Below are 27014 nucleotides of genomic sequence, written 5' to 3' on the forward strand. Positions count from 1 at the left end.
GCAACGAGTGTAAAATTTTTCGTCCTTTTTTTTTTGTTTCCTTGAAAAAAGATCGTTGATCGATGACAGAAAATAGAACCTTAAGCAGAGTAGCTGCCTCAAAGAAGAAAGCATTAGAAAGAAAAGAACAAACGATTGCACCTGAAGGAACTGGATTCTTGAAGCTTGGAGTTCAAGAATGGATGATTGATACGTTAAAGTCCATGTCGATCAAGTTGCCAACCGAGATTCAGCGAGCCTGTATACCACCTATCCTTGAAGGAAAGGATGTCATTGGTGGAGCAAAGACAGGTTCTGGTAAGACTGCAGCATTTGCGATCCCTATTTTACAGAAATTATCTGAAGATCCTTATGGAGTATTTGCTCTGGTGCTGACACCGACCAGAGAACTTGCATTTCAGATTGCAGAGCAGTTCAGAGTACTTGGCAAGGGCATTGGTGCCAAAGAATGTGTTGTAGTTGGTGGCATGGGTAAGTCTAAGTAATTGTTAATAATCTGTAGCTAACTTGTTTATAGACATGATGACACAAGCGATAGAACTATCAAAGCGTCCTCATATCATTATTGCCACACCAGGGCGATTACGTGATCATATACATAGTAGTTCAGGAGCAGTAGATTTAAGAAGATGTAAATTTTTAGTAATGGATGAAGCTGATCGTATGTTGTCTTCTACGTTTGTACCTGATCTCGAAGTGATTTTGCCTTTATTGCCCAAGAATCGTCAAACACTTTTATTCACAGCAACAATGACAGAATCAATTTTAGCTCTAAAGGATGTAGAAGAAGACCCTGCAAAAAAACCATTTGTTCATGTCTGCGATATGTCTATATCAACTGTGAGTACACTAGACCAGTATTATGTCTTTGTGCCATCCCAAGTGAAGATAGTCTATCTTGCACACCTGCTACGTACAGACGATTTGAACGACAAGTCGATCATTATCTTTTGTGGTCGATGCTCGACAGCAGAACTTATTACGGTTATGTTGAAAGAATTAGGCATTCGATGTACAGCTCTTCACTCAGAGATGAGTCAACAGCAGCGATTAGACTCCTTAGGCAAGTTTAGAGCCGAAGTCGTAAAGATTTTGATTTCAACAGATGTGGGCAGTCGGTAAGTTATAAAATTAATAATAACATGCTATCGATACTGAATTGTATATATAGTGGTTTGGATATTCCCTCCGTTGAATGCGTATTGAACTATGACATTCCAAGAGACCCAACAGATTATATCCATCGTGTCGGTCGTACTGCCCGTGCAGGCCGAGATGGTAAAGCAATTTCTATTGTAACAGAAAAAGATATCCAATTGATTCAAAATATTGAAGGAAGAACAAGTAAGAAAAGAGACAGATTGTATGATATCAGAGACTAACAATCCATGATAGACAAGACGATGGAAAAGTATGAGGTTGATGAAGATGAAGTATTAGACATACTGTCAGAAGTGACTGCAGCCAAACGTATGGCAAGCATGGTAAGTGATTGTCAGTAATGATTTATATAAAAGCCCCAACACTTTAAATACATAGAAATTGCACGATGAAGGCTTTGGTGAAAAAAGTCATACAAGAAAAAAGAAGAAGACAACTATTTAATTTCATAGATGTAAATAAAACAACCATTCATTTTGATCATTTGTACACAACACACACAGAGAGAGAGGGCTTCTTTACATCGTATAGATATTTACACATTAGAGTAATCTGGGGTATAAGAAATAGGGCATACTAGCTTTTTGTTACTGATCCTCGTGTCATGATCATCTATTGGTCTTTTCCTTTTACAATTATCTTCAAGTGGCGGTGATAAGGGAAATGATGTAATATTTTTGTTTTGCTGTGTCAGCGCATGCGTCAGTAACTGATCTCCATAGGCCTGCATGTTTTCCAGTTTGACGTGTAAATCAAATTTACATAAAAATAAAAATTCCAACTCTAGCTGATTTAGCTCACATAAAGGGATTCCTCCAACCTAAGACAAGACATGTAAGCTTGATGCATAATAATAAATGATAAATGTATGTGCATAAATATATATACTTTGGCGTATCGAGTATTAGAGTAGAATACATCGGACGTGAATTTGGAAGCAACAAGAATACTGTATATTGCATTAGTTTTTTATAAACAGAGCCAGAATGAACAGAGTTTACCTGGTTATAAGTAATCGATGTACAGTGAGTGAATTGACTGCATAATTTGGACCCTTATGCTGAGCAATGCGATCAAAATAGATGAGAGTAGACAATAAAGCTTCATTCGAGAATGAAGTGAATTTGAGTATACGGCTGAGGTAAGCATAGATACCGATAGGAGGCACAGTGCGAGAATGAAAATGGGTTACTGATTGATTAGATAGTTTATCATTTTCTTTGACTATTGAAATTAATAGATCGGCGACAATTTTAACAAGTAAATCTGTAGGATATTCTGCAATATTTAAATGGTATTTTTTGGGTCGCATAGATAATACTACTTTAGCTTACGCCCTTGTTGTCTTTCTATTGTTGTAAGAAAAAAAAAAAAGAGATTGAGAAAAAAAAAAGGAAAAGCCCTTTGTCCCATTCATTCTGTTTCCTTCTTTCCCTCCCTTATTCATGAACCAATCTAATATCACTTTTTGTGCATCTTATAAATATCTTTTTGTGCGCGTGTTGGTGGATTGACATTTGGTTGGATCATTTTAAACTTTGAAATTCAGTTTCCTTTTATTTAAGCAAGTGATGTAGTACCTGGTCTTCTTCTACCAGGTGCTGTAGGTCTTTTGAAACCCTGCTTAGTACCTCCAAGCATATTAATACGCTCATTTACTATGTTAGTATTTGATGATGATGACGAAAGCTCTTCTTTGAAATAAGCTTCTGTCAAATCATCAAGATCACTCGTTTCAAACTATACAAAAGAATATTAATCCTCAGCCCATGCACACACAAAGATAAACATTGTTACTTTTTTAACAACTTGAACTGATGCCTCATTTTCGGCTGCTGTAATCACGTTTGACTTGGATGAGGAGTAAAGCATACGCTCTCTGATTTTAGAAGTTGAAGGACAAGTATAAATGAATACTATAGCTTATATTAGCTTCATCCTTTTTTTTTTTTTTCTTTTGTATATACCAAGTGATTCTTTGCTGCCATCATCAAAGATATAAAACGTAAATCTTGGGGCATTACTGCTTATGGTCTTTTGTAGATCATTAACTGTAACGTTAGCAACCGTATCCAGATCAACCTTTTCGCTATTCAAATGCTGACGACCATGGTTAGATAGTAGTAGACACATCTATTAATAATCTGTTACCAAGGAAACAAAATTACTTGAGCGTTCTTCTTTATCCTTTTTCAATTCTGAAAGAGCTTCAATTGCTTTTTCGGTTAAAGGGAATGCTACACCAGGAGCATAGCTTTTTCTTGCCGTTGTTCCTTGATAATCAGAAACTGCTTTAGCCTAGACTCACTATAGCTAAGCATTTGTCATTTGTTATTTTATTTATTATTTACCTCGGCAGCTCTGATTTCAGCCAGTTCTTGCTCACGTCTTGTCAACGGTGCCTCAGCCGATTTATGAGCAAGGTGCTTTTTGTATCCATCCCAGCTGAACTCCGACTACAACCACTATGAGTACAATTGAGATCAAGACACTATATCCGTTTACCTTGTCAGTTCCGTAAATGCTGTCCACAAAGCGATAATCACCTAGTTCCTTGGTGAGTGTAGCTCTTGTGGAAGCATACAGCATTTTATCACGAATCTTTGCATTGTCAGGGACATAGCAGAGAAATAACCAGTTATACTCTCCTGTACTTGACTTTTCATCCATACGGACGAATACATAGGCAGGCGTGGTTGGTTCAAGATAATCGGAAACGTGCTGAAAATCTAATATCCGGTGTTATTCTGAAACGTTCTACATGTATTCTTCAAGTTACCCTTTTGAAAATCCTCTTGAACAGGTGTGGTACCATTAGGTATCAATGATTCTTTTATTCAAAGCAGTTTAACATTAGGGGTTCATTTGCTCCATTTTATTTACCATTTTGGATGGAAACTCTTAAAATGCGTACATTGCCACTTGCGACGGCATCTGTGAATACCTTTGAAAGCTCTTCTGAAACTAATATAACCAGGCTTTAATAAGCACTGTAGATATCATGTCTATAGTTTACCTTGAATACCACTTTGTGTTGACATGACTTAAAAGAAAAAGCTATTATTGAAGTTTCGGACTAAATTTCAGTGTATTTTTTGATTGGCAAATAAGCTCAAACATTTTTTAAAGGTGTTTACTGGGCACTTGCCAGTAGCTTGAAAGTGGTGAAACTGATAACGCAGTCTTTGAGATACTATCAAATAATGTGCGCCTGGGTAAACTAAAAGCTGCACTACCTTCGTTTCTTTCCTTTACAAACCTTATCTAAAGGTGGGCAAAGAGTGGCGAGAAACCTCTACTTTATGAAAGTCTTCAATCTTTAATTCTCCAATCATATTGGTATATCAAAGTAATGTATTACTGCATACATTAACTGTATAAATGTGCAATATCCAAAAATTACGATAATACTGAGCATGTATCTTGCCTTCATTCAGTTATCGTCAAGGGATGATTTAATCTAAAATATTAAATACTTGATATACATGAGGTAGGATAAGATTTTAATTGTTCAAAGGACCAAAGTATTTATAGCAAAAATAGATTTAAAAAATTGGGATACATAAGTTCATGTGCATGAAATCATGTTCCTGGAATAGTAGTTGTCGTTGTTGAAGATATTGAAAGTGCTTGATACTTTGGGTTTTAAACCCAAACAAGGCGAATCTTCGCTACACAAAAAAAGTGTACCAGCGGCACACTATCTATAAGCCTATTGATTTTATGTCCCAAAAGTATAGCCACATACGCCTCCCACAACCTCCTTCAAGTCTTCCATGACCTTCATCCCCATCCTATTGGGTTTTATCTCTGTCTTCATTTGATACCAGAGAGTTTCAATGGGGTTCAGCTCTAGAGATAGCGTAGGCCACTTTAGCTTATCAAGTCCATGCTCTTCCTTCCATTTTCTTGCATAATTTGCAGTGTGGACATGGACATAGTCCTCTATAAGAATTAGATTTTGCAAGCTGTTGTAAAAATCCAGCAAAACTGTCGCTACAAATTCCACGGTCGTCCGCTTGGGGATTCAGAGAAAAATCGTGCTAAGTGGTATGTAAATGATGACAATAGCATTATTGATCGATCCAATTCCTTTCCCGATAAAACGCAAATAGGTATATCTGCTAAACTTCGAACGCTTAAAGTTTATGTTCTAACCTAATCATTTACAAAATAGGCTATGTCCCCACTGTATACCCGTTGAAACTTTGTAGACAGTGTTCAGCTGGTAATGCTCATGGTGAAAACTTGGTCAGTTACTTTTGCTTAGTTATAACTAGTTAGGTACTACTTATTCTATTTTAATACAGTCAACTTCATCCAGTGATAGGCCCGGAACCGAGACATCAATGCAGCATTGAATATTTGATCGATTCTTGCAGATTATGTTAATAATAACTGTAATATTAGATCAAGGAATGCTGCATTTCGTAGGGTGCTTTAACCAGCACTATCCAGCCACTGGTTTGGCCCTTTGCTCTTCAACAATGTGCTTTCATTAGAAAGATGAAATAAATTACGCTTTTGTATACGATTTCTTTGGTTCTAATAGCACTTTATTTAAAAGAGAGTTAATACATATTAGTATTGATAAAAATAATATCTTACGTTCTTTGTAAACTTTGTAATTTGTTTAAATAACCAAAGTAATGGCGAAAAGAAAAGAGAACGTAGATATATACACCATTTTCAGAAATTATTCGCGCATTACAAGATCAACAACGATTACATTTTAGTTGATTATCAATCCTTTCTGTAATATTAAAAAAGCAATGGATTTTATCTTTTTGAGAGAAGAGAAGATAAATGTGGTCAACACTTTATTCAAATGAAAAGTTGTTAGAGGCTTCATATAAATAGTCTGATCTTGGCTTCTTTTCTTCTTTCTTTTTTGGACCAAAAAGTAAGACCAGCTATCCCCTAGATAGCCCTAAGATATGTAGTACTATATATCATAAAATCGAAACTAACCTGATGTTGGCTGGAGATAGTTTGGTTCTTACCAAAATTTGGTCCCATCCACTCCTTTAGCCGCTCTTTCTATGCTCTTTCTATGCTCTTTCTATGCTCTTTCTATGTTCTCTATAATCTCTATGCTTGCTCTCTCTCTTTTTTTTTTTCTTTTTTTCTTTGATCTTTCCGGGCTGGTTAGCGCCAGCCCAAACCAGGATACACTTCGGGTAAGATGCTAATAACCTCTTCATATTTTTACTCACTTTCCTTGCTTCTCTTTTTCTCTTATAAATCCTCTTCTTTATAAAGTAAGTAGTTAATATCAATGTAAATAACTGATGCAATAATCGTTTCTATTATATCCTATTCTCTTGCTTCTGATGGGCTCTCTTTTATTATGATTTGTAGTCTCATTTGCTGTCTGAAATTATCATTTTTTTTATCAGTGTGCAAATAGTTTGTGAAAAAAGTGTAAAGCAGCAGAGTGGTTCATTTAACTTTTTTTCAGCTTTCTATATTAACGAGTTACCTTGCCTTCCGCGCCCACGACATATAACCACGGATATTTTCCCTGACGAACTTATCTTTCGGTTGAACTGTCTCCTCTATGCTGACAATGTGGTTGTCATAGCTGATAAGGCCGACATGCTAACTCTCCTCAAGTCTTGTGAAGATTATAGTTACAAGTTTGGGCACCAATGGATCCCAAGTAAATGTGTTTTATTAGATCCAAAGCAACCGGCTCCAAGTTACACCCTCTATGGCGAACCAATTCAAAAACAACCTTCCTTTCCTTAACCCGGAATTCCCTTTCGTCCTGGTGGCTATTCCGATACTACTACATTGGTCAATCAAAAACAAGACCAAAGTCCTTGCCACTATGACCAACTCTCAGCTATTGGGTGTTCACCTTAAAGGCTTTTCTCCTCTCTTTGGTACCCGCTTTTACAGCCGCATTGTTCGTGCTCAATTGGAATACAGCTTGGCCATTACCAAGATCACTACATTCTTTAGCAAACAACTGGAAGATGCTCAAAGTGCCTGTTTGCGTCGAATTTTTGGTGGCTCCTACACGTCTTCCACCACTGTAATGCTACATTTGTCGAAGCCACCAACCGTGCAGGAATGTGCTTATACTCTGCAATCTCAGTTCTTTCTACGCTCCCTTACTTTTCCAGAAGATGCTCTGTTACACCATCTTCTTCCACTTCTCCACTAGCCCTGAAGCCGTTTCCAATGGTACAAGCTCTCTAGATCTCCGATTTGGAAGCGATGTTCTTCCAACCCAGAGTTCCTGAATCGCCGCTCCTTACAGTCGATACAACGAGAATACCGCCAAGACAACCTCAACAATAAACGTTCTGCACATGTCCCCGTTCTTCTTAAGCACTGTCGCCCAACTATCTCTCTCGTCCCTGTCCTTTGGCTACCTATATCTAAGTCTGAAAGAAGTCGCTGCATACGTTGGCGTCTTGGCTGGCTCCGTGGTGGTCGGTACAAAGCCTGCCCTTAGCACCCTGACCAACCCTTCACAAAAATCCATACCATTTACTGTTCCCATATGTACCATAGACTCATAATGTTCCAAATTATCTCTGGCCCATTGTCCTTTCTTTAACTATGCTATCTATCAGGAAACTTCGCTCTCCTAACACAACGCTCTCGTAGACCATCCGCTGGCCAACTATATGCAGAATCCTATATGAACTCGATTACCTATATCACGCTAAGCTTCCGTCTATTCCGCCTATTCACCTCGGACAAAGACTCTTAGAATAGCTCCCCTCTTCTCCTTCTCAGTAGTGTATCTTACACTTGATCTCATTCACTCCTTCCAAAGCATTTTTACCCTTGATCCTAAAAGGGTTTCTCGGCCACCACTATCCTTCCTTTATAAACTGCCTCGGACAGAAAAGATGTAATATGACAATCGTGCGCCCAATAGAGGTTTTAATTATTTATAAATAAAAATCTGTTTAAACGTAAAGCAGCAGAGTGCTACTACTATTTTTGGTAATTTTTGAAAATACAAAAACTTTTTTTTTCTTTTTTTTTTAAAAAAAAACAAACATGTCTGGTATGAACATGATGGATAAAAAGGCATCAATAAGAAAGCAAAGCCAGTTTAATAACTTTGCTTTCTTGCCTCGAATACATCACTTAAGTGCAACTTACATTAAATTGATCATAAATAGATCCTGTTGATAATATTACTGCAAGACTCGGTTCTCTCGCTACAGCGCGTAAGTTCACATGTAAACCTAAATTCACTTGACTCACTCTAATATTTGTAGCCAATGCGGATCAACAACCACCCAAGGGTAAACACTGTGAATCAACACTAAAAACAACAATTAACAAATTTAAATAGACGAAAAGCAACATGATGAGAAACCAGGTATTGACTATAATTCAATCGAAGCAAAGTAGCTTTTTTACGAGATTTATTGCTTCTCTTGTTTGTTAGACGCTCAGTCTCAAAACAACTTGATTCAAAGCACTCATACTGTGCAAGTGAAGCTTGCAGATCAACAAGCAGATCCTAATTCCCCTCTATACTCTGTCAAATCCTTTGAAGAACTTGGATTGTATGTAAAAATCAGTATAAAATCACACAGCCATTAACAGCAATTATCAGGAGCCCCGAATTATTGAAGGGTTTATATGCAATGAACTTTTCTAAGCCTTCCAAAATCCAGGAAAGAGCTTTACCTTTATTGATCAGTAACCCGTAAGTATTGACTCCTTAATCGGTATTATTTACTTACCATTTTTAGTCCAAAAAACATGATCGGTCAGTCTCAAAGTGGAACAGGCAAAACTGCTGCCTTTGTTCTTACAATGTTGACTAGATTGAATCCTGCTATCAATGTCCCACAGGTAAGCTACCAAGGGTTTCTTTTTTTTTGAAAACATTCCTAGACTATGTGCACTCTAGGCTATCTGTTTAGCACCTTCCCGAGAACTTGCTCGACAAATCATGGATGTCGTTTTGGCTATGAGTAAATTTACAAACATTACCAGCAAGCTAGTTGTAAAGGATTCGCTTAGAAGAAACGAGCCTATTCAAGCTCAAGTTATCGTGGGTACACCCGGTACTGTTGCAGATGTCATCAGAAAGAGACAACTACCCGTTCAAGCAGTTAAAATCTTTGTTTTGGATGAGGCTGATAACATGTTGGATCAAGATGGTTTAGGTGATCAAAGTATTCGTATTAAAAAGTACGTGGTTTTTTTTTAAAGTAATAGTGAAATTAACAGCTGTGTTTATAGGATGCTCAAGGGTAACCCTCAGGTTGTATTGTTTTCAGCTACGTTCCCAGATAATGTACGAAAGTTTGCAGCTGGATTTGCACCAAATGCAAATGAAATATCATTGAAGCGTGAAGATTTGAGCGTAGATGCTATTAAACAATTTTATATGGATTGCGATAGTGAAGAGCACAAATATCAAGTACTATGCAATATCTATGATTTATTGACAGTTAGTCAAAGTATTATCTTTTGTAAGCGACGTGATTCAGCAGACGAGATCGCAAAGCGCATGTCTCAGCAAGGACACTCTGTCATTTCGCTTCACGGTAAAATGTTACCAGAAGAACGTGATAAGGCTATGGATGATTTCAGAAGAGGAGAATACAAGGTCTTGATTACAACAAACGTTATTGCTCGTGGTATAGATATTTCACAAGTCTCGCTCGTTATCAACTATGACCTTCCACTTGACCAACGCAATAATGTTGATTTTGAAGCCTACCTTCACCGAATTGGTCGTACTGGTCGCTTTGGACGTACAGGTGTCAGTATTATACTTATAGACAGTAAACAAAGCTGGGAACAGATGAGACAAATTGAAAATCACTTTCAACGACCCATTACTTATGTACCAACTAGCGACTGGGAAAAAGTCGAAGAACAACTAAAGTCCTTAATATAAGCTCAAGGCTTGACTTCTAAACTGTGTCTCGCTCGCCTTAAACCTACAATACAATAAAAGCTTCTATGTGTTCAAGTACGGCTTATCCACGCACAGATTTTTGAAATAGCATTGAGCAAAAGTCACACTTTGCCTCTTCGTCTTAACGAATCTTGAACAGAATTGATGTATCCTTTTGTTCCCTTTTTTTTTGCATAAACTTCAAAGTCTCTTACACTTTGACCTGCACTGCTGAAAAAAAGTAAACTGTAAAATTATTCTGCAGAATATCAGAGAATGCGGAGTATATCCTTTGGCTGTTAGATCAATGAAGAAAGAGTTTGACAATTATATTAGACACAATGAAAGATTTAAAGTACTCTTGATCCTATAATAAGATAGCTCTCAAACACGACACCAAACATGATCTTGTTGACATATGTGTACAGACGCTTTTTAAAATATCAGAAAAAAAAGAGTGGTTTCCTGATCCACTGCGTTACTTTTTTATTTTTTTTTAGTCATCAGTTACACTTGAAATTGCGTTTTCATAATCTGGTGCTAATTCTTCTAATTTCTCTTTTTCTATATCCAACAGCTCTACTTGGTTCAGATGTCCTGCCTGACGTAACATCTCCTTAAAATGTCGAGCCTGCTGTTTTTCAACTAGTGTGTATGCCACACCATGTCTACCTGCTCTTGCCGTACGACCCACACGGTGAATATATTTATCCATATAGACTGGTACATCATAACTTATCACATATTGGACTGAATCTATATCTATACCTCTTCCAATCAAATCAGAACAAATCAACCTATTCAATGTCAGTTGTACTCTTTTTGTTATCTCCTTTATGCTGACTTACATATCAATCTCTCCTTCTTTAAATTGCCTCAGTACTGTCCTTCTTTCCGCCGGACGAAGTTCACTCGAGTATTCCTTTACTCTTACACGCTTTTCTTCTGGTTGTAGTGCTTCATAAGCATCAATTAAAGTTTTTAATCTTTCTGTTGATTCTACGGATTTAGTAAAGCACAGTCCTGACTTGATGCCCAGATAGTGAAGTAAATAGACGACCAACAATGGTTTCTTTTCTGTCGGAATAATTGCCATATATTCCTTTAATCCTTCGGGCGTTACATACTCATTCGTTGTAGCTTCATCATCATCATGTTGAACAGATATATACTCTGGATCAATCAAGTGTAATCCAGCTATCTTGGCTGGATTTTTTGTTAAAGTAGCTGAAAACAATAATTTTTGAATCTAATAGAATCAATGAGTCATTGTAAGCGAGATAATGATCTTATTTACCGATGGAACTTTAGGATGATCCAATTCTGTTTTAGGAAAGCTATAATAAGACTCCAAAAAGGTAGGAGCTATTGCATCTGATAACACCACACTATAATTCACCTTTAGTTGCTCGATTTGTCTGCATAATTATCTTCTCCTTTACCCATCCTTATCAGTTTTAAAATCTAGTGGTGGTACTTGTTGACTTCCATCTGGTCTTGTTGCTTGTAAGATTCTATTTAACCAGTCATTGAAGCTCTGATTCAATAGACGGTCTGCTTCATCAACAACCAAAAAACGGACGTGCTGAAGTGTAAAGTTGGGTGTAGCGTTTAAGTGATCGATTAATCTACCAGGTGTAGCTACCAAAATGTCTACTTTACTTTTACCACCAGGATAACTAATAGACACCGTTAGGTTGTGTCATAGTAGTATAACTCTATCTCTTACCTTTCATCTTCGCTTCCAACAAGTACATGTTGCTCATGAGTAAATGACTGCTGACCACTGACAGCTGCAACCACCAAGTCAGTGCCTTTAACAAAAGCATCCAGCGTTTCCTTTACTTGAATCACCAAGTCACGAGTTGGCAGAACAATGACCGCACGCAGTCTTTTGATGACTCTTTTTGATAAAATATCAATAATTGGCAAGACATATGCCAATGTTTTACCGCTACCAGTAGGAGCTGAAACACAAAGGTCTCCTGGTGCCTTTGTCGTGTCATACAATGTCTGATTTCTCAAGAATATTGGAATAACCGCCTTTTGAACTAGTGTACGTTAATTACAACTCGTTGTTTCTTTTTCTTTTTGCAAACGATTACCTGCAAAGAAAGAAGATAGACCGATCTCTTTGCATCTCTGAGTTAATCGTTCAGATAATCCTACTTGATCTAGATCGCATCTTTCTGTTGGAGATATAGTCGTGGGATGCAGTAACCAATCAGGGATCCCCATATTTTTTAATAGATTAGCTTCTTCTTTGCTGTGTTTTGCCTTTTTCCTAGAGACATCAGGAAATGCCTCTATTGCGGATGCTTCTTCCTCAGGTCTTTTAGCATTTCTAGGCTGCTCTTCAGAATCTATTTCCATTACAAGAAAAAAAAATGGACAGTGGGCGCGGTGTCAAATTGCGGACAATGGCTTTGTTATTCTCAGTCAGTGTTAGACTCCAGTCACGCCTCTTCGCATTATTGCTAGAGGTTCTTTATTTAAACACTTTGGTGCACCATTAATAGAATGCTGCATAAAGTTTCTACTGGTATTATAAGGAATATTATTACATGGTTCAGTAATTCTAGAATACAAGCCTTCTTTATCACTGAAATGAGAGCGTTTAACAGAACACCAAAATTTGCTCTGTAGGATTCAGTTCAAGAGAGTAAGGAGAAGGTAAATACGCTTGCATCCTCTTTTCTTTTCTATCACAGCTCGAATTTCGACCAAAGTACGAAGGTAGCAATGCGAGCATGAAAACTTTATCTTTTGAAACTTATGTAAAACTTGGGGCGAGCATCTATTACATTATTCGTCAGCATTTTGATTGCTTGTCGTTCCAAGATAATTAAGAATCTACTTACTTGAATTAATTGAAATAGACACTTTAAGAATAGCGTTCCCAAATGATTCTCATTAAAGGCATGGAGACTCTGGAATATAGGAAGGGAGCCTTATAATGCTCTTGATTGTATGGTCTTTTCTCTAAAAAAGAAAAAAGTAAGCTTAATATCATATGAACTGTCAGGTCTTTTTGAACATATCAAATAAGGCCATTGAGGGCTTCTGAATGGATAAACATCCATACGGTAACCTGTACTCGGCATGATAGGTTATGAGCAGCACCTGTTTTCTTTTGTTCTTCAGTAATAATTGAATTGTGCTGTAAACAAATTGAAAATATGAATAATGAAATGCTAAAGAAATGCCCGTAAATTAGCTTTGCCTTTTTAAGCGAATAAACGACATTAAAGAGTATATAGGAGCCGTTGTCCATAATTGATTATTATTATCACGTAGATGTACATCAAATTGCTATTCCTTTGCTTCTTTTTTACTTTGGCTTCAACTGTTCAGTCATTTTGTATATATAATTTCCTCTCAGACAATACAAACATCAAGGTTTGGGCATCTAACGGTCACTATTCATCTCCCAAGTAAAGCAAGACCTTTTATCTTTTTCATCGTTGTCTAAACTAATTTCTATAGGAGCTTCGTAAAGACTATTAGTCCAGGAAGAAACGAGTGCTGTCATTATTCAAACAAAGATTGTACTCCCAGAGGTGTTGATTATGATGAGATGACGTTTGACGTAGGAAATAAAACACAATACAAACATTTTCTAATTCATATGTTAGATAATGTTCTGGTGGCCACGATATGCTTCTGGTCGCTTCTCTTTATCATGCGTTGCAGGAGGTGGTTTAGCTTTCTATGGAACAGAAACTAATCATTGGGCAGAATGCACAGGAGTAGATGGTCAAACTCGTAGAATAGACTTTAACTAATTTTAATATAATAAATATGGCATGTATATGATATTACATAGTAGATTATGTTCTCTTTTTGTCCTTGTCGCACAATGTACTTATATAAGGATAAAGGTCATGTAAGCTAATAAGACGCCTAGGTCGATGAAGTGGCACACTTGTGTCTTCAACCATTGCTGGTGAAAAATCTTCATAAGAGAGTTTACCTATTAAAAAAAAGATTGTTAACTCCATTATACGTCATATGAGAATATAACAAACTTCTTGCAAGTAATACAGAATGCCACCCAGCGTATGCAGCTCCTAAAATGAAAAAGAGAAAGGGTTAGATTAGATAACGATTACATAATTAAACTTTACCAAAATAATCCCTAAAAAAAGAGAGGTACTTAGATCAATATATAACACTAACCCTCTTTCAAACCTACTTGTTTAAATCATCACCCACATGTAAAGCGTTTTCTGCAGAGACATTACCGGCTATCTTGAGCGCTCTATCAAATATGACTTTATCAGGCTTTTCATACCCAACGTCAGCACTAGCTAATACAAAATCAAAGTATTTATCCAGTTTTAAGTTTTCAACCACTTTGGCTTCAATACGCGTTAATATATTTTAAGTAACCGCTTAAGTATCTACTTTACCTACTCTTTCGTCCGAGTTTGTAATGACGCCCATTTTAAATCCACGTGTCTTTAGCTCTTCTAGTGTATTCACAACATCTGGAAATATTGAATACGCAGCAGCGGTTGTAAATCTGTTGTACAATGCATTATAAAGTTGATCAAAGCTTGTATCCAATTCTAGTAGACACATTTACAATCTTGCCTCATAAAACATATATATGCTAAATTACCCTTTGGATGAACACCGGCGCTTGAAAATGTTGCATAAACAAGCTTTTCAATTTTAATACTTTTTTTTTTGCTTACATGCTCACTTTGTATCTTTACCTCTTTCCACCATTCTTGGGGAGTCATTCCTTGTTTTATACCATAGAATGGCGCTTTTAATTGTTGCTTCCTATAAGCTTGTCCAAAATGATCGGTTATTTCGTTCTTTGTAACTTTTATTCCATATTTTGCTGCTTCTTCTACCTAAAACAAAGTGTTAAAAGGTAAATACAACATGTATATGACTAGTTAGTACATATTGAGCTGAAAGGCTTCCTCTTGGCTTAAAAAGCGTATTGTAAGCATCAAATGTAATGAGCTTTATTACACTTGTAGTCATCAGCAGAATAAAAGCAGTTAAAAAAAAAATTTGTGAAGCCTGAGATTTAAAATTGGACAAAGTGTAGTTTTTATTGGAAGAGTGCACACATGAAGATTAGATACAATAAACAAAAAGGATTGGTTGTTGGGTGTATAAGAAGCTCATCAGAACAGGCAAATAAAAATAGAAATTTGAATATATAAAAAAACGATAATGTAGTCAAAGAAAGTCTTTAGTAAACAGGTGCTTTGTTTTATTATTCTACAAATCTCTTATCAGCAGTAAAAATACATGAAAAGCGGCACGATCGTCGGCTACGGCTATCAATATACTCTACATGAATCCATAAATACATCCCCTAAAAGCTCTTGCTCTAAATTTGAAAGTGTAGCTTAATACACTCCGCTTATCCTTGTTGATTTCAGGTACCTTTACCTTCAAGATGAAATCAAAATTCAAAGGCCGCGTATAGAATATCAGAGTGGCTTTAAAGTTGCAGCCATATCGGATATTGAAAAGTACTTGGAAACATTTACTGAATTTCATGGCTCGACACAATTTGGAAAGTTGATGTCGGACTTTCTCTCAGTGTAGAGAATACTTTTTTGGTTATTTAGAGTTCTCCAGAGTATCAAAGTGCTCAAAATTTATCCAACCTTTAAATCGTACCTTTCTTATGACTGAACGAAAAAGTCGTCGCCTCGCAGAAAAACAAGAGACACTAATCTCAAAGTCAACTGATCGCCAGCCACACGTAAGCAAGAGCCCAAGCCGAACGAGGAACACAGAGAGTATCGAAAGGCGAGGAACAAGAGCTAGAAGGACTACTAGTAAAGTAGTGCTTTCGGAAACTGACGATGAAACTGATTTGGAAGACGATTATGAATCAGAAGAGGAAATTAAGAAACCTAAAAAACGTGCACGACAGATAACAAAACAACCGTCTAAAAGGAATGCACCTGTTAAGCAAAAGCCAGCGATACCACCAGGCAGAACTATTCAAAGAGTCAATAGATCGTCTACTGTAGATCCTTTACGTCAAGTAAGCCACCACAATAAAACAAACAATCTTACTGCATATGCCCTGGCAAGAGAAAGACTGCATGTCTCTGCTGTACCTGAATCACTTCCTTGTCGTGAAGAAGAATTCATGACTATTGCTGGTTATATCGAAGGCGCGATTCAAGATTCTACTGGAACATGTGTTTGTAGGTGAATACAACTGTAGTTGAAAAACTTTTTGTAACAAAGCTTTTAGATATATCTGGTGTACCTGGAACAGGAAAAACAGCGACAGTGCATGAAGTTATTAGACACTTGCAGCAACAAGCAGCAGAAAAAAAGCTGCCTGGATTTGACTTTGCAGAAATTAACGGTATGAAGCTTACAGATCCTAATCAAGCATACAGTATTTTGTGGGAATGCATGGACAGAGCAGCAGATACGGAAAAGAAGAAGCGCTATACTGCAGCACATGCTTTGCAACTACTAGAAGCAAAATTTTCAAAACCCAATAATAACCAGCGGATAACGTATGTAAATATTCATGATGAGAACAAAACAGCTCACGCCTCTCTTTTTAGTGTCGTTTTAATGGATGAATTGGATCTGTTGGTGACTAAGAAGCAGACAGTCATGTATAACTTCTTTGACTGGCCAAGTAGACCACATTCTAAGTTGATTGTTGTGGCAATAGCAAACACCATGGATCTTCCTGAACGACTCATGAGTAATAAAATAGCTAGTAGAATGGGTAAGTGATCAAGTCGCAACCGTTGTTTCTATTTGATCTAATCACTACTTGAAGGTCTTACTCGTATCAATTTTCAACCTTATAGACATGACCAACTCTATCAAATAGTGCAATCAAGGTTGCAAGGTATAGACGCATTTACTAAAGAAGCCGTTGAATTTGCAGCACGTAAAGTAAGTGCAGTTAGTGGTGACGCACGACGTGCATTAGATATATGTAGACGAGCAGTAGAAATTGTTGAACAAAAGTCAACTATGAATAATAATACATCTAAAGAACTCCAAGTTACGATTGCCATTATCGATCAAGCTATCAAAGAAATGTTTACTTCTCCTGCAGTTGCCTTTATTCGCTCTTGCTCACTTCATCAAAAGATCTTTCTTGTGGCATGTATGCAGCGCGTTCGTGTGTCAGGGTTGGCAGAAATTGAATTTGGGGATGTAGCGCAATATCATACGCAAACCTGTAAATGGCATAATATAGAACCTATCAACACCAGTGACCTAATGCGTGTTTGTGAATCACTTGGTCAGTGTCGAGCTATTATAATGGATAGTGGTAGACATGATATCTGTATGCGTATTTCACTCAACCTTATGGAAGAAGACATTATTATGGCGTGTAAAGCAGATAAACTCATTAGTAAATTGTTAGACAACCTCCCAAAAGCACATATGTAAATAGTTGCAATTCTTTATCTTAAAAAAAAAATAAAAATAAACAATCATTCACTTTTGCTTTAATAACACGAGCAACATACACATAGTCGCCTCTTGATTAGTTTAGGTCCACCTTGAGAGTTAATATCTGGAAAGGCTTTAATGTGACAATGAAGTCGCCATCAAGGTTTCGTTCCAATGTTTCTCCCGTATCATCTTCCAATACGTTTGAGATTTGAATTTTTTTGATATTCAGCGAGCTACACACACACACACACGTCATTAATAAAACCTATACAAGTTGCAGTTGATTTACCTCTTCAAAACGGCAGTACTCTTTCCACCATAAGCTTCATATAGACGTAGTATAACCTGGTTACCTTGTCCTTGGTCATCTTCAGCGAGCTTGACAGTATCAATTATAATCTCACGCGAGGGTTCAAGATAAAATAAAGAGCTAATCATTTCCCCGCTACAGACTTCGCTTCCATCTCCATTACTAAATATTCAATCAGTGCATGGTCATATGTAGTGGATGTTTGGTTATTACCGAATAGAAATAGGAGTATTGAACTCTAATGCTGACTGCATTACGTTTGATACTGAGAAATTTCCAATATGAGGATAAATGGCATACTTGAATTTATGCTGACCTATTTTTAAAGCAGCTTCAGATACTGAAGTCTCAACCTTTGGTTTCTATTACCCATATCAGCATCCTCATCTGGCCCTTTGGGTGAACGAAGTAAGGACAAGCGCTGCGTCTTTTCATGAGTAGCATAGCCATACTTGCAGTCGGTCATCAGAGCTACTCCATAGTTTGCTTCTGACAAATCTGTGAATTTATGACCGCAGACCTGAAAAAGAATGAGATAACTGGCAATAAAATGAGCTAAAGTACCTCAAATCTTGCAGAATCTATCGTTGTATTGTAATGAGTAGGTCTTCTGACAACTCCATACTGAATATCATAGGTTGCCTATAACACGTTTGATTTAGCACATGCATCAACGTAACCGTGATATATATCGTCATACGTAATCAGAGACTATATCCCAGTTGAATTCGACTTTCTGCCATTTCGTATAATGTTAAGACTTTGTAATAAGCAATTTTTTAAAAGAAATCTTACCAAAAACTGGTGACTTTCGTGCCAATCCACTACATTATCAAATTCCAAACGCTCTCCTATACACGTTAAGCTAATGACTTGCTTAATAGAGCTGACATCGGATATTTTGTGGACTAGTAACAGCTCTGCCTTGAGTGGACCTTCTGAGTGCACCTAAGGTAGAATATAAGTATATTTCTCCTTTTTTGGTATATATTTAAAAACACCAACTTCAATATGTCCATGATCTTCCAGATCTACGTATTTCTGAAGATGATATATTTCAACTTTTTTTTTTATAAAGAAACGATTTTAGTAAGCTTTTATCCCAAACTTTATATTCAATACTATTACCATCCCAAGCATCCCAATAGGTGGGCTATTCCCAATAATAGAATAAATAGTTAAACTATGTTATCTATGCATAGCACACATGCTTCACTTACAACATCCTCATAGAGCTGGAAGACATTACCTCGACACTTGTTTGGCACGAGGTTTCCTCTCCTGGTTCGTTTATCAATCAATTCAATCAGCTGACCATTCTTATTAAACTTTGCTTTCAAAATAGGGTTTTCGAGAATGAAGTAGCCGGATTTGGTAGCATATGCTGCATAGACACGATCATAAATATTTTATATTTAATTTTGAGCAACTCACCTTTTGCAGCTTTATCAGAGCCCACATCCGCGAAATCAGCACTAGATGCTAGATAACCTGCAGCTCCAAATCCAGGAACTCCGTCAACTATAAGAGAAAGAAGAGGATCAATATTGTACACTTGAGTAGTTATCTTGAGCTACCAATCAAGTATTCGTAGCCATCCTTATTCCATTGCTGATTAGACCACTTTGTTCCTTTCTGTGGAGCAACAATGACCTCTTTACGTGGCCAAGGAAGAGTATTAAAGACTATAACGCCTTGCTGACTCTCCTGCTGGTCTTTTTTAGGCTTTTGGGATATCAAAAAGGATTGTGCATCATGGCGAAGGTTTAAAGATTTGCTAAGAACTTCTCGATGAAACTGTATAGTACCCAAGACAAATTAGCCGTACATACAATACAACATTACTGGTAAATATGTTACATTACCTTATGAACATCGACATAAGCTAGTTTAATAGCAGATCCCGGTAAACAATCATGGAATTGATTGAGACAGAGTAACTTCCAAAGGTTCGTGATTTCGCTCAATGGATAGCTACAACGTATTGATAAAGAAATCGAATCTAACAATGCACTTTTACCTGTATTCGCCACTTGTATGGTTAGAGTGGATTTTTGCCATGGTAGCCAAAAGCTCTACATCATGAATTATTACTTCACCTTTCCTATTTCCTCGCTTGACAAGAGCCTGCGTGGTATAAGTACCACGGTGAAACTCGAGGTACTAATTTATATTTTGTATAAGTCAAGTGTTATTGCTTCACCTTAGTTAATATCATTTACCAGTTCTCCTTTATATGCTTGAAGCCTGCTTGCGTCCTTTTCCAAATCTGTAAAGAATTGGATTGCGCTTCCAGGTGATGTTTTAGGTAAACCGTCCTAGCATTATTCATTAGTTTTTTATTTTACAATGGTTATCATTCAAGCTTACAACACTCTTCATCCTCTTTAATCTCTCAAGCATCCCAGTAGTTGGTCCTCCTCCTCCATCGCCATGTCTAAAGATCATTGATAATTCATGAGATCCCGACATTCCTTTTCCTTAGGAGGGCACTTACCCGTAAACTAAAAGGCTGTGATTTGAACGCTCAAGATCGTGATGGTTTCTTGTACTATTTATGCGTCAGTAGCTCCTTCTTTTCTTTAACAACGTCACTTACCACTTGTATAGTTCAGCAGGGGTTACAGAAGCAGTGTATCTAAAGCATATAGATTAGAAATTAACACAATGTAAATGGCTGTTCTATTCACGTTTCAGCAGGTGTAAGGTGTGCCAATATTTTCGTTTCATCAATGCCGGTCCACCAAAAAGTAGTCAAAGGGAACTTGTTGATGTTATTCCATGATAACTTTTGAGTGAAAAAATAGTCGCATCCAGATTGCTTAAGGACTTGAGGAAGCTGAGCAGAGTATCCAAAGGAGTCTGGTAACCAAAACACACGAGCCCTTTTACCAAAGTGCTTCTCAAAGAATCGTTGTCTATAGGTAATGTAAGATTTGAGTAAAGTATCTTCTTTTATATGCATACTCTAGCCCACTTACCCAAGCAACATTTGTCTGCAAAGAGATTCCCCAGACTACATATAAAAAAAAAAAAGAAAGAAAAAAGAAAAAAGAAAGACTTAGCTCATGCACAGAATACACATTAATATAAAGCTTACCGGCATGTTTGTGTCTGTATTTACCATAAATGCAATCAGTATCAAAGATTAGCAATTAGTATAAATACTGTAATGACTTACCATGCTCCACCCAGCTCTATTAAAGAGAAGTCATGTTAGTCTTGGTAAAATAGAAGATTCATCTTATTGCTTACACCACCAATAATCTCCCATTGCTCATGCTTTTCAGCTGCTTTGATCTTTTCAAAAAGCTTTGGATACAGTTCTTGCAACCATTCATACTGTTGAACTTGAGATGCAGTAAATACATAGTCTGGGTACCTTTCCATCAAGTTTAATTGACTTGACCATGATCTTGCAACCTTTCTTTTTGTCTCATCATACGGCCAAAGCCAGGCCGTATCTATAGAGAAAAGATATGTTTAGGAAAATACACGTGTAAGGGGGAGCACAAGAGTAAACATTACCGATATGACAGTTGCCTACAGCTGTGACTCGGTGCAATTCTGATCCATTCTGCTCGTTTAAAAATTCTCTTGTGAGCCTATTGCACTCGTTGATGGCCGCCTTATCATCACCAATAAAATGGTTAATGACTTCGTTGGCAACCCAAAGAGCCTTTCTAGCCTGGATAGAGTTTGAATCAGTATCAAAGGCGATTCCTTTTAAAATACTATTGACAACAAAACATGTTAATTTGGCTGCTACGTTTACAACTTGTTTACTTGCGTAAGATCGTGATAGAGATCTTGAACGGGCTTATTGGCTACAACTAAATCAGCCTGTTTCAATTTGAAATATCGATTGGGGTCTGCAACCATCGAATCGCTTGCACCAACGCCAAACATGCCATTACAAGCAGCCTCAATATAGAGTAAATATACTTCATTTGCCTTGGCTTTTTTAGAAATAATAAATTCATGACGAGCTTGATCAGCTACCAAAAAATAATTGAGCAACATGTATGTGCAACTGCTTATTTCCTTACAGCCACCAGTGAGCCCTTGAAGAGGCACACCATCATGTGACCAGACAAGGCCCTCGCAGCCCATGTCCCATTGAAGAGTCACTTCATGTCCATTCAATGCCTCTGGTATCTTCACTGTCACTTGAAACCAATGAGTAGTCCAGCTGGGGCCGAAATCGTGTTGGCCAATAGTAAAATCTTGAAATTTTTGTGTAATAGCGTCCTATTATAATTTATGCAAGGTTTGTTTTGTTTCCCTTTTGAGTAACTTTTTTTTTTTGGTTATGCTCTACCTCGAAGGGAATTCTCTAATAGACGCTATAAGTTCAAAGTACTCGTGATTTTCTTACTTGTGTATCTTACCTTTACATCAGGAACACTATATACTTTGAGTTGAACATGAGGGGCGCCACTATGTCTCAATATCCATAAACGGTTATGAATACCCATGCTGTAAAACTGGCCTGCTCCAGCAAGAAAGTTACTGAGACGAGAGTGAGCGATGTTTGTAGGAACTGAAGGCGCATTGTCTAAAGATGGCTTTAGATCATTTGAAGCGTGATGACAGTGTCTATGACCATAGATTGTCATTTTATTTTATTTTTAGTAGAAGGAAGAAAAAAAAAAAAGTAAAAAAGAGAATAGCGTACGTTTATAAACACGTAAAGTAACGTGACATTTCATCTCACAGACTACGCGTGCACATAGAATGTTTTGAATAGGACAAAGTATATTTATGCATACATCTGTTATTTGTCTAACCGCTTTGTAACCAAGTGACCCTTTGTATTATTTATTATAACCAAAATAGCATAGCGTTCTGTCTATACATAAATACTATCTCGGCTGCTGGAGCTTGAATCTAGCTTACGCATATTCTCGACTCTTGGTCAAAGTATTATTCAAGCTAACCTGAGTTTTGTTATTCTCTTAGTCGAGATAACTGCCAAATTTTTATGCATATGCACTTTCGAATTTATAGTTCCTGGTTAGCAGTTGTACTCCACTTTCGGTCAAAGCCTGATATTTTATTGGTTGAATTTGGGACTGTATACAATGCCGAGACAGTTCTGTTTCCATTTCCGGTCTTTTAATGGCTATCCAGAATTAGTTTCTCTGTATTAAAAGCATCACAAAAGGAGCTTTGCCATCATTTATTTCTTTTTGTAGTTCATTTCGAAACTAAGATTTATATTTTTATGGATCATATTTGTTTCGCAATGCTTGGTCATTTAATAGCTATATGTAGGAGTAGACGCACTCTTGAACACTCTAGGGAAAGAGAGTCGGTATCAATGTGTCCGATTTTTAGTTGAAATCTCTATTAATATTCAATAACTCACGATGCTCATCGTAATTACCGTGGCATTATACAAAGAGCCAATTGAAAGTTTGGTCACTGTAGAAACGATAGATTACTCGGAAATTTGTCTGAAATGCACAAAAGTACAACTGTAGATGAGGTAGCTAGGAGGTATAATAAACGGAAAAATGAAATAGCTTCATTTCAGAAGGGGGCGTTAGATCATACAAGCATTCACTAGCCCAACAAGGAAAGTGTTACATGAAAAGAAGGATAAAAGCTTTGAAGATGGCTTTTTTGGGTGAAAAATTACTCACACTCGTGTTGTTATCCAAGCGTCTACATTACTCATAAGATCTTTGATGAAGAGTCTTTGTCTAAACCTATTTCTGTAAGAAGACGTATTTAATATTACTGACATCCGTAAGCGTATGTGTTCGAATAAATATATCGATCAAAGCAAAATTGAACATATGGCTGATACAAGACTTCCCACGCTTATCAGCAAATCCTATAGTAATTACTTTATAAGATAGTGTAGAAGAAACAGTTGTTATGGTTCTTTAAGAAATTAACCAATGGGAATAAACGCAAATAGATATTTAAAAGAGAGACACCTGTCAAATTATGTAAAAGAAATGTATGTTAGCCATTGACCACAAGTTATAAAATGAAATGAACTACGGCCTTGAGTTATTTTGATAAGGGACAGAGCATTTCAACACAGCCAAATAATTACTCATTATGATTGGTTAATCAATTGTCATTTTAATGCAATTGTCACCCAATACGATGCGATTACACTTTGTGACTCAACTTGTTATCATTATTATTCGAAACAATGACCTTCTGTCGTAATCAATGAATGCAAAGACGTAAACATTGGTATCAACACTAAAAACGGATGCTAAATAACTATAAGGAATAAGCATAGAAAGCAGGATAAGAAGGAAGTGAATGGGTGCTGAAAGAGAACAAAGACAGGAGAGAGTTGGCCAATAAAAATGTCGAGGCACCTTGTGATTGATGTGTACTTGTATATGCGTGTGTATCATAAGTACTTGTATTTAAATAGCAATCCATTCTTTTCTTCCTTCTTCTTTTTTTTCTTTCTTTCTTTCTCATATTTTAAGACTTTACCTTTTTTTTTTAAACATGAACAGTAATAACATTAAGCTAACTTGGGGTTTAAACGCAAAGGATTTGGATGCATGGCTTGAAAACGACCTGCGGCATTCTGATAAAGACATTCTGATACGAAGCATTATAAAACAACAAGATAATAAGGAGCTGCTGAAGGAGCGTATACAAAAGCTGCTAGTAACCAATGTTGACTTGAAGAATAACCCTCCTGATGCTGTGATCAAACTACTGTTATCATTAAAAACACAACAACAACCTCAACAACACAAGACTATACCTATTACACTTCCTTCACTGAATGAACTACCTTTAAATATTAATCATCATAAAAAATCAACAAATGAGCCACTAGATGTCATCATCAAGAGACAACGCAATACCGATGCTGCGCGTAGATCAAGATTAAGAAAGGCAATCAAGATGGAGGCACTGGAAAAGAAAGTGCGAGAGTTAAAGACAGAAAACGAGGAACTAAGGATTAGAGCTGCAGTGCTGGAATCAAAAGTGCATCATATATCTGAAAAAGAGCAAAGAAATAGGCAAAGAGTGCTGGAACTAGAAGCTCAGTTAGCTTCAGTCCATCAGCAGTTATTGAATCAAGTTAAATGTGAAAAATAAAACACTTTTTACTTTTTTTATTACGTGCAGTTGGTGTAAGCTTATTATTATTACTATTATTTATTATGAATTAAATGCAAGTGGTACTTCTTTTGATCGACCCAGTCTTTCTGATACTAACATCGATTGACTTGGTACACTACCCAGTGCTCCACCAGCACCACCTACACCTCCTGCTCCACTGACACCTGACAGATGGCTGATGTTTTCAATAGAATCAAGTGAATCTGTTGTCGAATGCGTTTTTTCAATTGTATTTTCAGGAATAAGAGAAAGTGGTCGATGGTATTTGGGTGTAATATCTTCTGCTTTAGTTCTTCTTGTTGCTACAACAAGTGCATTTAGCCATGCTTCCATATTACTTTCACTAGGTGCGCATAGTACATAGCTTCTCTTTGGTATAATGATTTTGAAGCAGTATTGTTTATTTTTACTGACAGGCTCAATTTCCAGTGAATCAATGATATGATCTAAAGGAATAATTCGATGTGGGGAGTATTCTTTATCATCCTCATAATAAGCAAGTGTGTCCGTTCGAAGCACGAACCATCGCTTTCTCCATCCCTTGTTGCGCCCTAGCTTTAGCAAGTATCCTTCTATAAGTACTCTATTCCTATTCTCTTCCAATTCTATATTGGCTTTATCTGCGCTATATTCCTCGTCGTCCTCTGAACTCACAATGCCTTCCGTTAGAAATGAACTTGTAGGGTTTGATGAAGGTGATATAGGATAATATTCAGTTGATCGTTGATTAGGTCTCTTTTTCTTTCCAGGAATGTTCATAGGTTGTGATTTGGTATTATTACTGGTATTAATATTATTATATTCATCTATGCCCGTGCTTGATTGCCTTCTTTGTTGCATGGTATTAGCACTATAATTTGATTTATAAGACGAAATGACGTCCTTGGCAAACTCTTGATCACGATCAAGTGAGCTAGTGTCATCATCTGCATCATAGAGCCTTTGTTCTTGCTTGGCTTGGTTTATGCAAGCAAACCATTCGTTCATATCATTTTGATCGTTGGCTTGTACATAATACATTCTCTTTGGAGTAACAAAAGCAAAGACGTATTTATACTTGTGTTTTGTTGTCACTTGAACTACTTTGTGTATTTCATGCAGATCAATAATTCGAAGTAATTTATATTCCTTGGATCAAAATATTAGACCATGCTTTTATGGGGGCATTACCTATTCATATTTACCTTATTATCCTTATACATGGCTAATTTGGTTGTTCTCAAGACAAACCATCTCTTCTTCCAAGTCTACGTAGGTTATTAGTTTTCTATCATGAATACTTATTAACCTTACCCTTCTTTTTTCACCTTTCTTCAATAAATATCCAGCCTTGAGCACTTTTTCAGTTTTGAGTAACTCCAAGGCCTCTGCTGACATGGGCTCAGCTCCAGGTTCATCGTCATCTCCATCTGATGTATATTTTTGGTTACTGTCTTCTTCCTCATCCTCGCTTAATACAACACGAGCTGATTTTCCAACCAAAGCACTTGGTTCTGATGAATTAGACTATGTCTAAAGTCAGTCTCACTAAAAAGGAAAGAACAATTGAAGGACTTGCCTGGGTATTCTTCAATGTCGAAGTAGGTACTGCTTTGTGATTTGATGTTGACATTTTTAATAATTAAAAGAAAAAAAAAAGCAAAAATATAGACAATACAGCGTTTCCCCACTCTCAATTGGTCAAACTTTTGAATTTAATTGGTTGATGTTTTGAGCTCAGTTGATCGGATTTTTATATCCAGTTTTTTAAGCTAAAATGAGACGATTCAAAAAATAAGTTAGACACTTTATAAAATAAATATAAAATAAATGAGACGCCTGCTAAAAAAATTTGAGACAAGTGAATGAAAAAATAGACAGCCCTATTTTTTGTAGCCGAAACGAATTATTGTTCAAAGACTTACCTGTATCATGGATTAATGTAGCGGTAACTTCAAAGGGTTGGTTATTTTCTTGGTTGGTCTACTACTAGCTGATGAGGTCGCCTTTCTTTTGAAGCCAGTAGAAGGAGGTGCGTTGAGTCTGCAAAAGCGCTCTGGTCTTTTTCCGTTTTCACGCAGCCCAAAAAGGATGTGCCTGAAATTTAAAGTGGCCACCATATCACGGTTCCAAAGA

General features: G+C 36.8%; 10 protein-coding genes across 10 annotated transcripts; 4 read left to right on the forward strand and 6 right to left on the reverse strand.

The window, feature by feature from the left end:
* Nucleotides 1-23: 23 nt before the first annotated feature.
* RHIMIDRAFT_211172 (DEAD-domain-containing protein) lies at nucleotides 24-1593 on the forward strand (the record flags this gene model as incomplete). Its single annotated transcript, XM_023607190.1, has 5 exons — nucleotides 24-471; nucleotides 518-1118; nucleotides 1172-1344; nucleotides 1396-1484; nucleotides 1540-1593. Coding segments are annotated over exons 1-5 (1326 nt in total), but the record flags the coding sequence as incomplete, so codon positions are not given.
* Nucleotides 1594-1696: 103 nt separating this feature from the next.
* RHIMIDRAFT_197006 (cyclin-domain-containing protein) lies at nucleotides 1697-2473 on the reverse strand (the record flags this gene model as incomplete). The annotated part of the gene is made up of 3 exons (XM_023606162.1): nucleotides 1697-1981; nucleotides 2050-2110; nucleotides 2163-2473. 3 exons carry the CDS (start codon nucleotides 2471-2473, stop codon nucleotides 1697-1699), a joined length of 657 nt encoding a protein of 218 aa, XP_023469766.1.
* Nucleotides 2474-2721: 248 nt separating this feature from the next.
* On the reverse strand, nucleotides 2722-4202 carry RHIMIDRAFT_233661 (actin depolymerizing protein; the record flags this gene model as incomplete). Its single annotated transcript, XM_023608004.1, has 9 exons — nucleotides 2722-2901; nucleotides 2959-3077; nucleotides 3129-3261; nucleotides 3313-3459; nucleotides 3513-3617; nucleotides 3667-3890; nucleotides 3941-3991; nucleotides 4045-4125; nucleotides 4178-4202. 9 exons carry the CDS (start codon nucleotides 4200-4202, stop codon nucleotides 2722-2724), a joined length of 1065 nt encoding a protein of 354 aa, XP_023469767.1.
* A 3982-nt stretch (nucleotides 4203-8184) lies between these two features.
* Nucleotides 8185-10051, forward strand: RHIMIDRAFT_246651 (RNA helicase required for poly mRNA export; the record flags this gene model as incomplete). Its single annotated transcript, XM_023610335.1, has 9 exons — nucleotides 8185-8191; nucleotides 8310-8357; nucleotides 8409-8435; nucleotides 8486-8512; nucleotides 8582-8702; nucleotides 8753-8845; nucleotides 8892-8994; nucleotides 9053-9336; nucleotides 9388-10051. The coding sequence occupies 9 exons, from the start codon at nucleotides 8185-8187 to the stop codon at nucleotides 10049-10051; spliced, it is 1374 nt and encodes a 457-aa protein (XP_023469768.1).
* Nucleotides 10052-10547: 496 nt separating this feature from the next.
* RHIMIDRAFT_233664 (DEAD-domain-containing protein) lies at nucleotides 10548-12424 on the reverse strand (the record flags this gene model as incomplete). Its single annotated transcript, XM_023608005.1, has 6 exons — nucleotides 10548-10848; nucleotides 10900-11300; nucleotides 11349-11439; nucleotides 11494-11730; nucleotides 11781-12102; nucleotides 12157-12424. The coding sequence occupies 6 exons, from the start codon at nucleotides 12422-12424 to the stop codon at nucleotides 10548-10550; spliced, it is 1620 nt and encodes a 539-aa protein (XP_023469769.1).
* Nucleotides 12425-13881: 1457 nt separating this feature from the next.
* RHIMIDRAFT_233666 (HAD-superfamily hydrolase) lies at nucleotides 13882-15580 on the reverse strand (the record flags this gene model as incomplete). The annotated part of the gene is made up of 8 exons (XM_023608006.1): nucleotides 13882-14024; nucleotides 14080-14121; nucleotides 14179-14189; nucleotides 14247-14412; nucleotides 14464-14622; nucleotides 14676-14718; nucleotides 14773-14916; nucleotides 15470-15580. The coding sequence occupies 8 exons, from the start codon at nucleotides 15578-15580 to the stop codon at nucleotides 13882-13884; spliced, it is 819 nt and encodes a 272-aa protein (XP_023469770.1).
* Nucleotides 15540-17487, forward strand: RHIMIDRAFT_56863 (P-loop containing nucleoside triphosphate hydrolase protein). The gene is made up of 4 exons (XM_023615418.1): nucleotides 15540-16242; nucleotides 16293-16566; nucleotides 16618-16787; nucleotides 16842-17487. The coding sequence occupies exons 1-4, from the start codon at nucleotides 15711-15713 to the stop codon at nucleotides 17465-17467; spliced, it is 1602 nt and encodes a 533-aa protein (XP_023469771.1). The 5' UTR covers nucleotides 15540-15710; the 3' UTR covers nucleotides 17468-17487.
* A 77-nt stretch (nucleotides 17488-17564) lies between these two features.
* Nucleotides 17565-22402, reverse strand: RHIMIDRAFT_233668 (uncharacterized protein; the record flags this gene model as incomplete). Its single annotated transcript, XM_023608007.1, has 28 exons — nucleotides 17565-17706; nucleotides 17763-17945; nucleotides 17997-18099; nucleotides 18153-18303; nucleotides 18348-18425; nucleotides 18484-18519; nucleotides 18579-18731; nucleotides 18789-18844; nucleotides 18912-18936; nucleotides 19004-19167; nucleotides 19218-19304; nucleotides 19361-19580; nucleotides 19649-19757; nucleotides 19804-19946; nucleotides 20006-20101; nucleotides 20154-20220; nucleotides 20281-20334; nucleotides 20383-20421; nucleotides 20474-20701; nucleotides 20765-20799; nucleotides 20884-20897; nucleotides 20965-20980; nucleotides 21039-21247; nucleotides 21312-21517; nucleotides 21559-21781; nucleotides 21833-22034; nucleotides 22105-22119; nucleotides 22175-22402. The coding sequence occupies 28 exons, from the start codon at nucleotides 22400-22402 to the stop codon at nucleotides 17565-17567; spliced, it is 3282 nt and encodes a 1093-aa protein (XP_023469772.1).
* Nucleotides 22403-24052: 1650 nt separating this feature from the next.
* On the forward strand, nucleotides 24053-24925 carry RHIMIDRAFT_56899 (uncharacterized protein). Its single transcript, XM_023615419.1, has one exon. The coding sequence runs from the start codon at nucleotides 24270-24272 to the stop codon at nucleotides 24873-24875; it is 606 nt and encodes a 201-aa protein (XP_023469773.1). The 5' UTR covers nucleotides 24053-24269; the 3' UTR covers nucleotides 24876-24925.
* Nucleotides 24926-24938: 13 nt separating this feature from the next.
* RHIMIDRAFT_233670 (PH domain-like protein) lies at nucleotides 24939-26511 on the reverse strand (the record flags this gene model as incomplete). Its single annotated transcript, XM_023608008.1, has 4 exons — nucleotides 24939-26027; nucleotides 26084-26146; nucleotides 26193-26405; nucleotides 26443-26511. 4 exons carry the CDS (start codon nucleotides 26509-26511, stop codon nucleotides 24939-24941), a joined length of 1434 nt encoding a protein of 477 aa, XP_023469774.1.
* Nucleotides 26512-27014: the final 503 nt, after the last annotated feature.

Source organism: Rhizopus microsporus (genome assembly GCF_002708625.1).
Source record: "Rhizopus microsporus ATCC 52813 unplaced genomic scaffold scaffold_2, whole genome shotgun sequence".
Classification (NCBI taxonomy): domain Eukaryota; kingdom Fungi; phylum Mucoromycota; class Mucoromycetes; order Mucorales; family Rhizopodaceae; genus Rhizopus; species Rhizopus microsporus.